This window comes from Poecilia reticulata, chromosome 4 (genome assembly GCF_904066995.2).
Source record: "Poecilia reticulata chromosome 4, P_reticulata-male-v2, whole genome shotgun sequence".
NCBI classification, from domain to species: domain Eukaryota; kingdom Metazoa; phylum Chordata; class Actinopteri; order Cyprinodontiformes; family Poeciliidae; genus Poecilia; species Poecilia reticulata.
In genome coordinates, this window is record NC_088833.1 from 29970245 (window position 1) to 29986766 (window position 16522).

The following is a 16522-nucleotide window of genomic DNA, read 5'->3' on the forward strand; positions in this document are numbered from 1 at the left end:
CACTCACTCAAACTTGCTTATGTCAGCAGTGAGATCAATAATAAGTGTATATGGAACACCTGGGGTGAGGATGTAAGTTTAGACAAGGCTGGGAAAGGGTCTTTTCTGTTCTAAACATCTAGAAATACCAACTTTCTAAATGCTACTGTAACTTTAGCAAAAGATTAATATGTAAAAAAAGAAAAAAAAGTACAGTGGAGGGTCTGTAATGCTGTGGGACGTTGTTAGAATGCAAAGCTTCATGAAATATTTGAAATGTAAGGAAATTTTAAATAAACTTCTGATGGATTCCATCCAATTAATGATCCATCCTGCTTCCATGGTTGCCTCAGCCCCAGGTCAAACAGCTATGGAATAGTTAATAGAATTTTTTTTTAAAGAAACAAAAACTGTTTCATGGCTGCAGTCATGGGGGGTTCATGCGCTGCAGGAGTCGGGGAGGATAAAGGCTCAGAATCATGTCAGCTTTAAGAGGTTCAGGTTTCCCCTTAATGGGGATTCTGAGGAGCCCAGATATATAAACCTCTAGATTATTATAAATACTTTTGAACTTTAAGCTAAGCACTAGCTTAATGGAAAAATATTCTAGCTGAAAGTTTTGCAGTGTTACATTTGTGTTTCTGTTGGACTCAATCCTTATGAAGGAGTAAAAACATCATATGCAGAGTAAACGTTAAAGCTGCTTATATCTCATTCAGATTTCACTTCCTGTTTTTTTCTGTACACGTTCAAATATAGATGATCTGCAGTAAATTAAAAGTAACACAATTAAAATCCCCACAATTAAAATTGAAGTTATGCAAGAGTGGGAATCAGGAGGTGCGTGTATTGTGTGTTGTGCGTTGTGCATTTCTGCAGCCTGGGCCAGGCCTGGATGTGGCTGAACACGCCTCTCTCCGTCTGAGGGCGGATGTCCCGTCTGCTTATATAGCCCACGGCGGCTCAAACTGGCTCCGCGGACGATTGGAAGAGCAGCAGAGCAGCTTCTCCACAACCAGCATCTGATTCTCTCCTCACCCAGGTAAAGGAAAACCTCTTGGATCTGTAAATCTTTCCCGTCGTGTCACTGTTTATGCAATAGCAACAAGTTCCTGCCAGGCTGATCATGCTTCTGCATGAACTCTGTCTGCATTATGCATCTACTGAAACAAACTTTTAACACAAGCTGCATGCAAGTAAAATCAAGAATGACTAAATAATGAGCATTATGACTTGGTGTCATGGAAACAAAGTCTTTTTTACATGATTGTATGTTGGATATTTGGGTGTGGTCGGGTTTGTCGATTCAGATGGGCATAATTATACTTTCAACAACTAACTACTGTAGATGCATTTTCTCAGCGCCTGTGGGGTGTGGCTGCTCGTTTTTTAAAAACGCCCCACAGACAACTTGCAGTATGGCTCTGCAGAAGGCTGACCAGACACACCCTGCTGCGTCCAATAGATTCTGCTTCAAGAGCAGCTGAGCTAATAAATAAAAGTGCCTGTATTACAGGTTCAGCAATGAAATGTTCCTGGAACCCTGCAGGAGTTTATTGGAAACAAAACAAAGAACACTAATGTGCAGATGATGATGTGGTTCAACGTTTGAGTTCATGAACGACGCTTTAATCCTCAAAGCTAGTGGTCATTTTTTAAACTTGTCTTGGAGCATAACTGTGGGTACATGTTTAAGTCACGGAAGAAAACAAAAGTCAGAAAACTCAAACGGCTACATTACTGAAGATGATTTAAACTTCTTACATGCAAGAAACTTATCAGGTAGTTTTCTGCAGCATGGTCAAGCCATTAATGAAAACCAGTCTCTTCTAAGGCTTTCAGCACCATGGCACAGCAGGCGTTCCAGACAGCGGGAAAGAAGCCCGGCCTGGAGATATGGCGGGTGGAGAAGATGGATCTGGCACCGGTTCCAAAGCAGCTCTATGGAGACTTCTTCACTGGGGACGCCTACGTCATCCTCTACACCACCGCGGCTCCTTCTTACAATGTGCACTCATGGATCGGTATGTCCGACCTACAAACCCCTGTCCTTTTTTCTGCCTCTTTTTGAACTCCTGTCCCGCTTGCAGGTGATGAAGCCACCAAAGACGAGGCAGGAGCTGCTGCTATTCTGATCACTCAGCTGGATGATCACCTTGGTGGCGGTCCCGTCCAATTCAACGAGTTCCAAAACGAAGAGTCGCTCACCTTTCAGGGTTACTTCAAGTCTGGCATCAAGTACAAGGTGAAATACTCCTGTTCTCATTTTACATATCAGTAACACTCTAGTTGAAGGATGAGCATAAGGCTGTCATGAAACTGTCCTAAGCATGACATAACACCTGTTATAAACATGAAGGAGTCTTCATGAATATTCATGACTGTTGTCATGAAGTGTCATTCAGTAAGTAATAACACATTTAATGCAAAGTTAATGATACTTTACAATAAATGTACTTTTAATGCAAGTTTTAATGCAACTTTGCATTAAAAATTTCATTATTTTCCCAATAATGCAAAGTTGTCCCTTTTAATGAGCTTTTAATGCAACTTTTAGTTCAACTTTGCATTGTTTGTATTGTCAAGTGTCATTATTTACTGAATGACACTTCAGGACAACAGTCATAAACATTCACAAAGACTCCTTCATGTTTATAACAGGTGTTATGTCAGTCTTATGAACACCCCTTCACATAAAGTGTTACCTAAACATCTTCTGTTTTTTGCAATTTTTTTGTTCATGTATAAAAGTAATGTAACTTTTTAAGCATAGCAGTTGAATTTGTGGGGTTATTTTTGGGATCCGTGGTTGCCTGCTCCTCCTGGTTTTCCACAGAGGGTTTCCATGGAGAGTTTGAGTTGCCAAACAGAGACGTGATCTGACAATGCCAAAATACCAGACTGCTACAGATGCCATAAACTTCTACACTCTGTCAAATATCACACTTTTCTTGAATCTGAAAACTTTTTGTCCAAAAAAAACAAAAACAACAAAAAAACAAGAACAGGAGTATCAGACAGGATCTCGCTTTTGGAAACATTCTTCTGAGATTCTGCTCCATGATGCCATGAGTCACCACATTCCAACTGCTTTATTGTCCAAAACTTTCGCAGAGACTTGCTTCCATTTTACCCCGTCCTGAAGATGGGGGGGTTGGAATAAGAAGGGTTCGGTACCTCAAAAAAGGTTAAGAACCACTGCTCTAGACATAATAAGGCGTTAGACTGACAGCCTAAATAGTTGTGGCTTTAAAAGCATTTGTGGCTAATGGGAGTGTACTTCCTGGTACTTCAACCTGAAGGAGCAGATGGACGGATCACAAAGGGCTCATGCTTTAGGTGTTCATTTGTCTTTGCTTTGGTTGTTGAGAGCCGAACAAACAGGGCGGTGTGCGCTTTAGAAAGAAGCATGTCTTTGTCCTTTCAGAATGAAATGAACAAAGTTCTTAGCAGGATGATGACGTCTGACATATTCATTGTTTTCATCACTGCGGGTTTGTTCTGGATAGGACAGCAGAGGTATAACTGGTTTGTTATCCACAGAAAGGTGGAGTAAACTCAGGCTTCAAGCACGTCGTGACCAACGACATGAACGTGAAGCGCCTGCTGCACGTCAAAGGCCGGCGTACAGTCAGAGCCACCGAGGTGGCCTTGTCCTGGGACAGCTTCAACAAAGGAGACTGCTTCATCATCGACCTGGGAAAGGCAAGACAAAGTCTGAGCTAAAGAAAACCAATGCTTAATTAGAAAGATTTTGCAGTAACTAAGACTCCTCCCTTTGATTCCTTCTCTTCCTCTTGGTGCAACAACAGGTTATCTACCAGTGGTCTGGCAGTGAGAGCAATCGCTATGAGCGTCTCAAGGCCACTCAGATGGCCAAAGACATCCGTGACAATGAGAGACATGGCCGTGCTGAGGTGATCACGATTGATGAGGGCGTTGAACCTGAGGCTGTCATCAAGGTGAGCTGTTTTCTTCTTTGACTCTACACCAAAGCACACAAAATATTTGTCGCTGGTCGTGTTTTCATGAGGTCTACGAACAATAATCTCTGCTCGTTAACAGGAACTTGGACCAAAGCCGAATCTACCTTCAGGAGACTGTGATGTGGATCATGAGAAGCCCAAGAAGAATAAGGCATCTCTGTATCAGGTAAATATACCACTGGTGAACATACCTCAATGAAATGTTGATAACTTTTTATCTCAAAGGTTTACAGAAACCAAGTCTAACAAAATGGTTTTTGTATCTAGTCTGGGGAAGTAAAGCATGCTTCTGATCCACTCCTTTGTCAGCAGTGTCTCTTCTTTGTGTTTTGTCTCCCTAGTGATTAAATGTACTGGCCAAAAAAGAGGAAATGCCACAAATAACAAAAACATCAATAAGTACAAAACACTATGAACTCGCGCCACAAAATGAAAATGCTCCATACCACTAGGGGGAGGTATTACCTCTGTAAATAGGCTGTTGTTCTATGTAATTGTAAGACTGTGTTTTTGAACAAGACTTCAACTTACTACTGGATGTCCCATCTTTACTGAGGGTCTGGTCTTATATGATTTGGTGGTTGATTCCCCTTAGTGGTCTGGAGAACTTCCGCTTTTATGGAGCATCAGCATTTGTACTTCCTGTTGCATTTGAATTATAGAATCAATACATATTTTGGATTGATCCAAAATATGGATAATACTGATACCAAGTCGATTTCAAGATCTGGTCGATACAAGCATGGTAAAATCAATACTTTACTTTCAGATTGCCTCTTGCACATTTATTTTAATTTTGTATTATAGTTTCTCAACTCTACCTGAAAAAAGATTTTGTTTAAATTTAATCTCTGAGAATGTGTTCTCAGATCATTATGCAATTACCACTATGTTATTTGAAAATCATCTCAAAACAACAATGTGATCATTTATCACAGTAACTTCTGATACAATTTATTTGTCCAGTAACATTTGTTATTATGACAGGCCTGCATGTTGCTGGTATCTAATAGATTTGAGTGATACATTGAAAAGTCTGAGTCCCATCTTTTCTTGGTAGATTTCTGATGCTTCTGGAAACATGTCAACATCTCTGGTGGCCAGCTCAAACCCATTCAAACAAGACATGCTCTCTCCCAGTGAATGCTACATCTTGGATAATGGAGTCGATGGCAACATATTTGTTTGGAAAGGTATTAGGCTTTTGATTTCTGTTCTTTTTGCTATATTTTGTACATTTGTTGATGAACAATTTGTGCTTATAGCATCTGCTAGTATTCTGCTACTTCTCCATTGGAGAATAGACTAAATTTGTTCAGCTCTGACCGTTGTATCACATCCCACATTACAGGACCAAAGGCAAACACAACTGAGCGCAAAGAAGCGTGGGCCGTTGCCCAAAAGTTCATCAAAGAAAAGAATTACTCTCCAAGAACAAAGGTAATGCAGTCAGTGTCTGTCACGGGGTCTACATTAGACGGTGTGATGAAATCACATTCATTGCTTGGTGTGTTTCTCCCAATAAAAGGTCCAAATCATTCCTGCGGGGAGTGAGACCACTCTGTTCAAGCAGTTCTTTTTCAAATGGCTGGAGGGAGCGGCCACAGGCCAGACCTACACTGTGGGTAGCATTGCTAAAGTGGAGAAGATTCCCTTCGATGCTTCAAAACTCCATAGCAACAACGCCATGGCCGCCCAGCATGGCATGGTGGATGACTGTTCTGGGAAAGTCCAGGTGAGGTTACGGGCTCTGCCACAATAACAAAGCATGTATCGTTTATTATTATGATTAATATTACTACTAATAGCAGTAATAGTAGTAGTAGTAGTACTAGTAGTAGTAGTGTTTACATATGACACTATTGGGTGTTTGTAGATCTGGCGTGTGGAAGGAGGGGACAAGACCGTCGTGGGCCCGTCCAGCTATGGGCATTTCTATGGAGGAGACTGTTATCTGGTGCTGTATTCCTACAGCAATGGAGGCAGGCAGAAGCACATCATCTACACCTGGTGGGTGCAGCTTTGCATCATCTATAAGATGGCTACAGACAAACTGGTCCCTGTCGGTGTTCTGTACATCTCTTCTAGCCTTCTAACGAGTTTAACTATCTGCACAAGTTGAAATGACCAAATTTCCTGTTATTCACAACATCAACATAGCATTCCTATGTATCTATCCTTTAAACAAATAATGTATATTAACTAATGGACTGAATGCAGAAAATTTCTTTCTTGCTTCTTTTGCTCAAAGCTTAAATAAGCATTCTTAGCTCTGAATCTGGTGTTGCTTTGCTGCAGGCAAGGCCAGAAGTGCAGTCAGGATGAACTGGCTGCTTCAGCTTTCCTTACAGTCAAACTGGACGATTCGATGGGAGGAGTGGCCACCCAGGTGTGTTATCTCTGTCTTGTACTTTCACTAAATGCAACAAACATCCATTCAATTTTACAGATACAATATCAGTTCAAGTTTTATTGGTTAAAGTGACAAGCAGCACATTTGTTATGTTCTCACGAGTAGTGGGTCATGTAATGGCAGTTGGTAGCACTGTGGTCCTGTGTTCAAATCCCAGGCTGGGTCCTTCTGCATCTTCTCCCAATGCAGAAACAGGTTCTCTCCGGGTACTCTGACTTGTTTGTTTCATTATGATGTCAGCACCACTTTCTGTGTTTTGCTGAATTTGTAATTCTTCAATTTTTAAGCCAAGAGCTTATTAGACTCTACACAACTTCCCCGGTTCCAACAGAGATCTCCAACCAAGGACTTTCTTACCAAAAGTAAACCAAGAAGCTCTAAAGTGTCTAAAGATCTCCAAGCAGCACTACCACTGTGATTACCGAGGACTAAAGAAAATTGCTCATTGGTACCAAATCAAAGTATAACCGGTTGACCTTATGGAATCATTTTGTTCAGATTAGTGTTTTTGATAGGGAGCAATAAAAAACTCCACTCCAGTAGATTTCAGATAGAGAGGACCCACCTTTCAGCTAAAATACCTCTTTGGTTCCCTGAATACCATTAAGCCCCAGACGTTTCCCCTCTGGTTTTTTGTTGGGTACACAACTTTCATTGATGCATCATTTGCCTCTCTACAGGTCCGGGTCACTCAGAGCCGAGAGCCTCCTCACCTGGTGAGCCTGTTTAAGGACAAGCCTTTAATCATATACCTGGGTGGGACGTCCCGCAAGGGTGGAGACAGCAAACCTGCCAGCACTCGCCTCTTCCATATCCGCCAGAGCTCCACCAAAGCATTGCGGGCTGTTGAGGTCAGCCTTGATTCTTGAGAAAAGTAGATATGGAAGTGATGCTTTTTGTGCTGAACTGTGAAAATCTTCAATCTCTTTTACCCAGGTGGAAGCCACAGCCTCCAGTCTGAACACTAACGACGTGTTTGTGCTCAAATCGGCAAATTCCCTGTTTGTGTGGAAGGGGACGGGAGCAAGTCCGGATGAGATGACAGCAGCCAAATACGTTGCCAGCCTGCTGGGTGGAACTGCCACAGAGGTGGAGGAATCCAAGGAACCAGGTGACAGGCAAACGTAGACGCATAATCACTGCAACATGGCAATGCGATCGGTGCTTTGTTGAGTAAATCAGATATTATCCTCTTGGCAGCTGGTTTCTGGGCAGCGCTGGGAGGGAAGAAAGAATACCAGACCTCCAAGACCCTCCAGAACATAGTGAAACCACCAAGGCTGTTTGCCTGTTCCAATAAGACCGGTCGGCTCATTGTGAGTGTTCAAGTTTCACATTTTGTCATGTTTACCGCTACAAATATGTTTATGTGATAGACCAACACAAAATACCAAATAATTAGAAAATGGAGGAAAAAGAAAAAAATAGCTAAATGACTTAATTGGATAAGATGGAGAGAATCTGTGAAGACCAGTCTTCAATTGAATCAAATTGTTCGATCAAATTTAGGGCAGGGCTTTGACTGGGTCATGGAACTACAGATTGAGAATCATCGCCCTTGTAAAAGTGGAACCTCTGCTCCCGTCTTTAGTCTTTTGCATGCTATAACAGATTTGCTACCAGTCTTGCCCTGAGTTTATCCCATCGTTTCTGCATTCATCCTCACACCAAGATGTTGCCACCTGCTTGCTGTCAGTTTTGTGCCGCATTTTGCATGTTAGCCAAGAAGCTTCATTTTGGTCTCATCTTAGCAGAACACCGTCTTCTCAGTTTCAGTTTCTTATTTATTTTACATTGGATGTTCTACTCCTAACTTCACTGACTGTACAAATGAAAGTTGTGTTGTTTTTACATGTTTGACCAAGCTTGTGCAGCTATTGGTGTATTTAAATGAGCTGTACTGGAGCAGAGTTATCAGACACATTTGTATTTCAGTACATGAATGCTACTGCATATTGGTATCCAATTCCTATCTGTGTTGGTATCTGAAGTGAAAAAAGTGGATCGGTGCATCCCTAATCTAAACTGGGTTTTATTGAGGCCTTTGATTTCCAGGGGACACAAATGCACACCGCCCTTTTCAGATTTTTACCAGTGAAGAAATTTTGTAATTTTCCTTCCAGTTCCAAATTATTTGCTATTTTGTCTTGCTCTGTCACATGAATCCCAAGTTTGTGAATATGATGTATAAATATTTAAAGGATTAAAATACCTTTTGCACAGCACCACATATTTACATGAGCATGTGTTTGACGACGTGCAGGCAGAAGAGGTGCCAGGCGACTTCTCACAGATTGATTTGGCTACTGATGACGTCATGGTTTTGGACACGTGGGATCAGGTCCACTAACGATGACACGGTTCTGTGGTAAATGCGTTTTCATGTAATTTCATGTAAGCTCACTCAGACTTTTCTGCTCTCAGGTCTTCGTTTGGATTGGAAAAGAAGCGAATGAAACAGAGAAGACTGGAGCGCCTAAAATCGGTACAACCACCTGCTCCTCAACCCACCACCACAGGCTGTTAAGAATGTTTCCAGAACACACCTGACTTTGAGGTTCTTAATGTGTCCTTATTTTCCTTTCAGCCCAGGAATACGTGAATTCAGACCCCTCTGGTCGCCGCGGCATCCCCATCAACATCATCAAGCAGGGGCAGGAGCCGCCCTCTTTCACCGGCTGGTTCCATGGTTGGGACTACAAGATGTGGAACTAAGAACCCATAGCCGCCTTCAGGAAAGAAACATTAGTGGGGAAAAAATACTTTAAAGCTATGCAACCCAGTGTTTGAAATATATTTGACAAAATCCCTTGCCATTTTCCTTTGCTGTTATTCATGTGTATTCAGTAAACCAGCTGGTTTCTGCAACTCATTAAGAAAGAAACAACATGATGCAGTCTTGTTTTCCGAGCTTTGTGGCCTCAAAAACTGAGATAAAAAAAAAAAAAATCCAAATAAATCTACACTGCAAAACACAAAATTGTACCAAGTATTTCTAATCTTCTTTATAGTGCAAATATTTTAGCACACTTGAAATACGACAAAACAAACTGACAAGTGACTTTTCAACAAGCTATGAGATTGTTTTAAGTTAACACTTCCTTGATATTGATGAAAATCTACTAATTCCATTCACAGATTATTTCACTTGTAACAAGACATGTTTTTCTTGTTACAAGTGAAATAATTTGCCAGTGTAAATAGTAGTTTTTTGTTAATATTAAGGAATTATTTACTTAAAATGAGCTCCTATATCCTGCTGACAAGTTACTTGTAAGTTAGTTTTGTCGTATTTCAAGTGCACTAAGATATTTGCACTATAAAGAAGATTAGAAATACTTGGTACAATTTTGTGTTTTTGCAGTGTAGAGATTTGAATTTGACATTACATTTAGCATATTTTGGCCCAGATTGTAAAGATAAATGTTTAACCTAAATTTGAATAAAAAAAATAAAACTCTTTTCTGACCCCATGCTCTGTCTGACAAGTCTTTAATTTGTCCCACACCTGGGTTTCCCTATGACAATAGCTGTGTTATCATTAACCTAAATCCTCCTGTGCAGCTGCACCATGTACTCGCCACGCTTGCTGGTAATCTTCGGGTCCTGCGCACAAGGCTTCTGCTGAGTTGCAGGCCTGTGGATTAAGGAGTGGGCTTTAAGAGCGCCCCAAACATCACCTCGCTCATCCTTTTGTTCTCCTTCATTCTGCGAGACAAACGCGAACAAAGCGGGCACAATGAACCAGAAGGTGGTTCTCATCACGGGCTGCTCCTCAGGCATCGGCCTGGCTCTGGCGGCCCGGATAGCTAAAGACGAGAAGAAGAGGTTCATGGGTAAATGTTTTGATTCGCTGCTTCTCCTCAAAGCTTGGACGTGTTGGGTTAAATTTGATAATGGTCAGATGTGTTTTGGGAGTTTTAAGGTCACACCTAAAAAAAAAAAAAAAAAAAAGAAGTTCATTAGTTTAAAGGGAACTTAGGAGAATCTATTGTTTCTCTCTCAACTTTGTCTTGTTCACTGCAAACACACATTATTACTGAGTATTTTTGGACTAGTTTCTAGTACAAATAGGTTAGAATGCTTGAAATAAGATATAAGATGTACAAGTAACTTTTCAGCTTTTTTAAAGTCAATTTTTTAAGTTATTTTCATTGGCAGATTATGTCACTCATGATAAGGGAGAAAATGTGTTAAAAGTGAAATAATCTGCCAGTGAAACTAATACTTTTTCATCAATATTAAGGATTAATTTACTTAAATCAATCTCATATTTCTTACTTAGTTACTTGTTAGTTAGTTTTGTCTTATTTCAAATGTATTAAGACATTTTCTCTAGAAACTAAACCAAAAATACTTAAGATTTTGTGTTTGTGTGTTTACCTGCCTGGGTGCTCCAGTCATTTCCCCCTGACCCCCTAACAAAACAGACAGTTGAAATGAGAATAGAAATTAGAATATGAATTCATATTTTTGTCAATTTCATTCCTCTTGGTCGTTCGCAGAAACACATTTAATTGGATAACAAATAATCCCAGTAATTATTGAGATAAATGATAATATTGTTGTTTCCAGACCATTCTCTAGTAAGATATTAAGTGCATAACAATGCAAATTTGCCCTCTCACAAAACTAATATACTTTAATTTTATAAATAAAACTTAAAAGTGGAAATGGAAGATATTTTAAATACCCAAAATAAAACACGTCAAACACAAACAATAAATAATACAGAAGAAAAAAAGCACTTACAACCTCAACCGTGAATCATCAGAATGTAAATTATTGAGCTCATTTTAATTCATCGTACCATTAATTGATTATTGGATTATTATGACAGGCTTACATACCTACCAGTTTCAGGAATTTGGTTCCTTGTTTAATGCGAGAAATAAATGAGAGAGCACAAAAAACTCAGTGGTGAAAAACATTTTATGATTCTAAATAATCAAGATCGTGGAGGCATGTGTTTATTGATTGTGTTGTTTACCATAATAACCCAGTGAACAGTTTTCATACAGTATTCTCTTGGAAAGAAAAGTCCCTGAGGTCCAGGGATTATCCTGAGTAAATGGGATGAATAATGTCTCATCGTATGATCCAGAAAAAGGCAGATGAAGTTGATCTGAACAGCTGCCAATGTTCCACCGCTTTGACAGCACAGTTTATCCATTTGAATTATTGCTGGTCAGCAAAGTAGGAGCCTAATTAGAAATAAACCCATAGTATGTCTGATCATAAATATGCAGTAGGATGTTATCCTACATATCGCGTAGACCTGCATGAAACACAGCTGTGTTCTTCTTTCAGAGGACTGTTTCTTTGTGTGTTGTAGTCTATGCCACCATGAGAAACCTGGGTAAGGCCGAGCTGCTGGTTGAGGCGGCCGGCCGGACTCTTGGCAGGACCCTGGAGATCAAGCAGCTAGACGTGTGCAGCGAGGAATCCATCAAAGCCTGCATGGACAGCCTGCCGGAACGCAGGGTGGACATCCTCAGTAAGCCTGCACACACACCTGCTGCAAAAACACCCACACTTTCAAAGCTTCACTCATTCTGTGCACAAATTTGTCACTGTAGAAACACTAAAACACAGTTCTTGCACAATGCATGCCAAAATTTTGAATAGTACATCCCACAGTTAGACAATACAGTTTTCTTGTTCTGCATGTGTAAGGGTGAATATGGTGTACATACTGGGGAGTTGGGGGGGGGGAGGTGATTAATCCAAAATATCAATAATATTGATACCAAGTCAGGATCAGTATTGGATCAATACTTTAGTTTCAGATTTCCTTTTGAAATTTCTTTCATTTTCCTATTGTAGTTTTTCAACTCTAACTCAAAGCTTTGATGAGCATTCAAATGATGATTTTTGTTTTTGTACTTTACATAAGAAAAATGCACAGAAATTTGTTCTGCTTTCCTGTTGTTTCTGTTTATCATGTATTTTTTAGACACCTATAAACTTTGTCCAAGTTTTTTCCCAGGTTTTGACAAAAATAACTCAAAAGAAAAACAAACACCTAAAAGTCTAAAGTTGTATTAAACTTAAATAATACAAAGTATCGGTATCGGTATTGTTATTGGATCAATACCAAAATATATAGTATGGTACACCTCAATTTGCACATTGGCTTCTTCTCTGGACTCTGCTGTGCTGCTTCATACACTGCCATCTACTGGGAACTCAATGGAAGTTCAGGAAAATTACACAACCCTACAGAATTAGTGGTCAGTCAGAGACACAAAGCACATTAAAGCACACAAAGCACACACCTTGCCAGTCCTTATATGGATATGGTATTTGAAAGTTGCACAGTGAAGTTGAGAGGAAACTGCACTGTGCCTGTATGTCAGTCAGAGAAGCCATCTGCTACTGGCTGACATTTAGTTTATTACCAATGACAATATTCTTCCTGACTGGCATGTATTATATGTAGGGACTCTAGGATGGTGAGGGAGGTCAGGGTGTGGAAAAAGTGAAGAATCCACATGACAAAGCAGAAACTAGAAAGAAAATAAAACATTAGACATCTGGAAGTTGAGAGTCTGTTTCAGTCTACTGTATTCAACCCTAATGTTAACTGAAAACATACAAGACATCCTAATTCAGGTTACTGTATTTCATCCGTCTGTCCATCCTCTGTCTACACCTCCATCCTGGACTGATCAATTGGGAACAAAGAGACACACATCCCTGAATTCAGACGATCAAACATAACAGAACAGCAGTTTAGTGACGTGTTAGCCGTCGTGTTTTTGGACTGTCAGAGGAAACCAGAGTACCTGGAGAAAACACACTCATACACATGAAGGTCATGCAAACTCCCTGTAGAAAGACTCCAGACCACGAATTGCACCCAGGACCTTCTTGCTGCAAGGCAACATTGCTAAAAACTGTGTGATAACACAGACAGTAATATAAAGGCTAATATTACTGCCCACCTGTCTCAGTCAGTAATGCAGGGATGGGACTGATTGGACCCATCGAGTGCCAGACTATCGATGAGATGAAGACAGTCATGGACACCAACTTCTTCGGACTTGTGCGACTGCTGAAGGAGATCCTGCCTGACATGAAAAAGAGGAAGAGAGGTCATATCGTGGTCATCAGCAGCGTCATGGGTATTCAAGGTGAGGAGGGGCTGACCTGCTCATCTTCAGTCCCAATGTTGTTTGAAACATTTCCCTAACAGTTTCTCACTTTGTCTCTGTTTTAGGAATATTGTTCAACGATGTCTATGCAGCGTCTAAGTTTGCAGTGGAAGGCTTTTGTGAAAGCTTGGCAGTTCAAGCCCTGAGGTTCAGTTTGAAGTAAGATCAAAGTGCATCGTCAACATGATGAGACTCGCAAACAATACTGATGTTTGAATGAAGCGTGTGTGCAGACATGCTGCACAACAGCCAAAGACAGAATTATGAGAATTGTGCTATGTCATGGCAACAGGGAAGTCTGCAGGCTCTAACGGAGCCAATCAGTTTCTCAATGCGTGTTGGCACCGATTAGATTACTGGTAGTGACGAGTTAAGTATTTCTTCATATCATCTTTTTCACTCTACTTTTGTTCAATTTCTTTGCCAGCATCAGCCTGATAGAACCAGGTCCAGTGATCACAGAGTTTGAGCGTAAGGTTTACGAAGAGGGCCTGAAGACGGACCTCAGCAAAGCTGATAAAGTGACTGCAGACATGTTCACAAACATCTACCTGAAGAACTACAACCAGATCTTTGAAACCCTTGGTCAGACAGCAGAGGATGTAGCAGAGGTATCCCTTCTTTATGTTGGTTCAACTGGAAGATGTTATTTCTAGGGTTGCACCGATTGCAGTTTTCTGGCTATTCACCATTCCACTAAAAGCTAATTCTGATTTTACAAATTACAGCATTTTTTTCTGAAGATTTGCAACAAAGTTGCAAAGTTGGCCTTTGCAACTTTGCAAAGGCCAACTTTGCAAAGTTGGCCTTTGCAAAGAGGAAACTGGTTTATTTTCAAAGAGGAAACTGGTTTATTTTCAGACCTTTGTGGATGACGATAAGAACTGTGGATAACATTAATCTGTCTTGTATCAATCACAGATTTCCCAAAATCAAGAAATTGGGGTTTGATTTATCTGTGCACCCCTACTTGTTTCATCTTACAATGCTGTTTAATGTCTGTAAAGTTATAGTGCCTTGCAGAAGTATTCACACCCTTTAACTTTCTCCACATTTTGTTACAATAACAAAATTTAATGGCTTTTACAGAAATCTGAGATAATACTCCAACAGAAAGTAGTGCATAATTGTGAATTAGAGAGAAATAGATGGAAGGCTTTCAGCTTTGATTTTTTAATATATATTTTTTTTAATATATACCACAAACATGTAGTGTGTATTTGTATTTACTGAGCACTTTTCAAATCATCACCCATAAAAGAAAGATTATGTCACAAAACTTACCAAGAGTCATAATAATGAATGTTGGCAATGCTATCTAGTCTGACTATTATTTATTTCTGGTTACTGTTCAGGTTTCCTTTCCCCTTTTTATACTCTATTTGTTTTTTCATCTCATCCTCAACCTACCACTCTGCTTCCCATCCCAGCTGTTAATTATTTCCTTGTTTTCTTGTACCTTCTCCCTTCCCCAACTGCACCCACTCACCTGTAACTAGCTCTTCTTGTCATTTCCAGCGTCCATCCATTTTCTATACACCTTTGTCCCTAGTGGGGTTGGGGAGGTGCTGGTGCCTATCTCCAGCGAACGTTTTAGATAAGAGGCGGTCAGTCTGTCGCAGGGCAACACAGAGACAGACAGGACAAACAACCACACACACACACACACACACACACACACACACACACACGCACACACACACACTCATATTCACACCTGAGGAGAACTTAGAGAGACCAATTAACATGACAGTCATGCTTTTGGACTATGGGAGGAAACCGGAGTACCTGGAGAGAAGCGACGCATGCAGAGGGAGAACATGAAAACTCCATGCAGAAAGACCCCGGGCCGGGAATTGAACCCACAACCTTCTACCAACTGCACCACTGTGCAGCCCTTCATTTCCAGAACTCCCATAGTAATTAAGCTCATCTCTCCTCTTCCACATTTGCTGGATTTTCCTGGTATCAGTTTGTTTATGTTCTTCTGTCCTTGCTTCCTGTGTGTTCCATTCGTCATCATAGGTTTTCCGGTTTTTTTTCTGTTCAATAAAGTCTAGTTTCAAAACAAAATTGCTGAAAACGGTCAGAGTTCTGGTCTTAAATTTTGACCCACCCTCTAACTCGCCATATTTAACTCAAACTATCAATTTCAAACTTAGAAAGCATTTTCAAAATCACATATTCTTTCCTTCCAATTCCCAACTATCGACCATTCTGTACTGGTTTATCTCATAAAAGCCCAATAAAACACGTTGTCATTTGAGGTTGTAATGTGACAACGTGTAAACAAGTTTGAAGGAGTGAACACTTCTGCAAATTATAAGTTCTTAGTGCCTGTAGGTTGAACTTCTTGCTGTGTGTGTGTTTTGTTTCCAGCACACCCACAAGATTATCACCATGGACAATCCTCCTTTCCGCCATCAGACAAACACTCTCTACACACCCATGACCACACTGAAATATGCCGATCCCAACGGAGACCTTCCCATCGAAACGTTTTACAAAATGGTGTTTGAACATGACAAAGTCTTCAACGCCAGCCTGAACTTCCTCAAGCTGCTGCGTTGGAGGAGTCGTAAGAGTTTTACCTTGGAAAAAGATAAGAGCACCTGAGAGGATTAGTAACGACACGTCAGATCTATTTCTGTGTGTGTATATGTGTGTGTGAGAAATATACATTCTACCAAAGCTGTCCGCAAAAGTCAATTAAAATATCATTAATTTGTAAAGCAATAAATTAATTTCTGAAAAAGCATGTCTCTGGAGTTTTCTACACTACAGAATACAATATACAGAATATGATATAGAAGAATCACTGAGCTGGCCTAACTGTTTACAGGACCTTTGAGACACAGTCATGTTAAATTAAATTAGTTTTACAGTAATCTTTATGCCATTGAATGAAAAATATTTCAAAGTCTAAACAAAGCTGTTACACAGAAATATTGTGTTTGATAGAGACTATCTTTATTTATATGAATCCA

The 16522-nt window shown here is 40.2% G+C and overlaps 2 protein-coding genes across 2 annotated transcripts; both read left to right on the forward strand.

Moving 5' to 3' along the window:
• Positions 1–872: 872 nt before the first annotated feature.
• On the forward strand, positions 873–9121 carry scinla (scinderin like a). The gene is made up of 17 exons (XM_008407774.3): positions 873–1021; positions 1814–2003; positions 2070–2224; positions 3523–3684; positions 3792–3941; positions 4045–4131; positions 5026–5158; positions 5317–5405; positions 5494–5700; positions 5842–5975; positions 6264–6354; positions 7059–7229; positions 7315–7489; positions 7579–7694; positions 8642–8719; positions 8803–8863; positions 8966–9121. Exons 2-17 carry the CDS (start codon positions 1826–1828, stop codon positions 9091–9093), a joined length of 2115 nt encoding a protein of 704 aa, XP_008405996.2. The 5' UTR covers positions 873–1021; positions 1814–1825; the 3' UTR covers positions 9094–9121.
• Positions 9122–9257: 136 nt separating this feature from the next.
• On the forward strand, positions 9258–16293 carry LOC103463988 (retinol dehydrogenase 8). Its single transcript, XM_008407776.3, has 6 exons — positions 9258–10214; positions 11714–11875; positions 13335–13514; positions 13601–13694; positions 13963–14146; positions 15915–16293. The coding sequence occupies exons 1-6, from the start codon at positions 10118–10120 to the stop codon at positions 16149–16151; spliced, it is 954 nt and encodes a 317-aa protein (XP_008405998.1). The 5' UTR covers positions 9258–10117; the 3' UTR covers positions 16152–16293.
• The last annotated feature ends 229 nt before the right edge of the window (positions 16294–16522 follow it).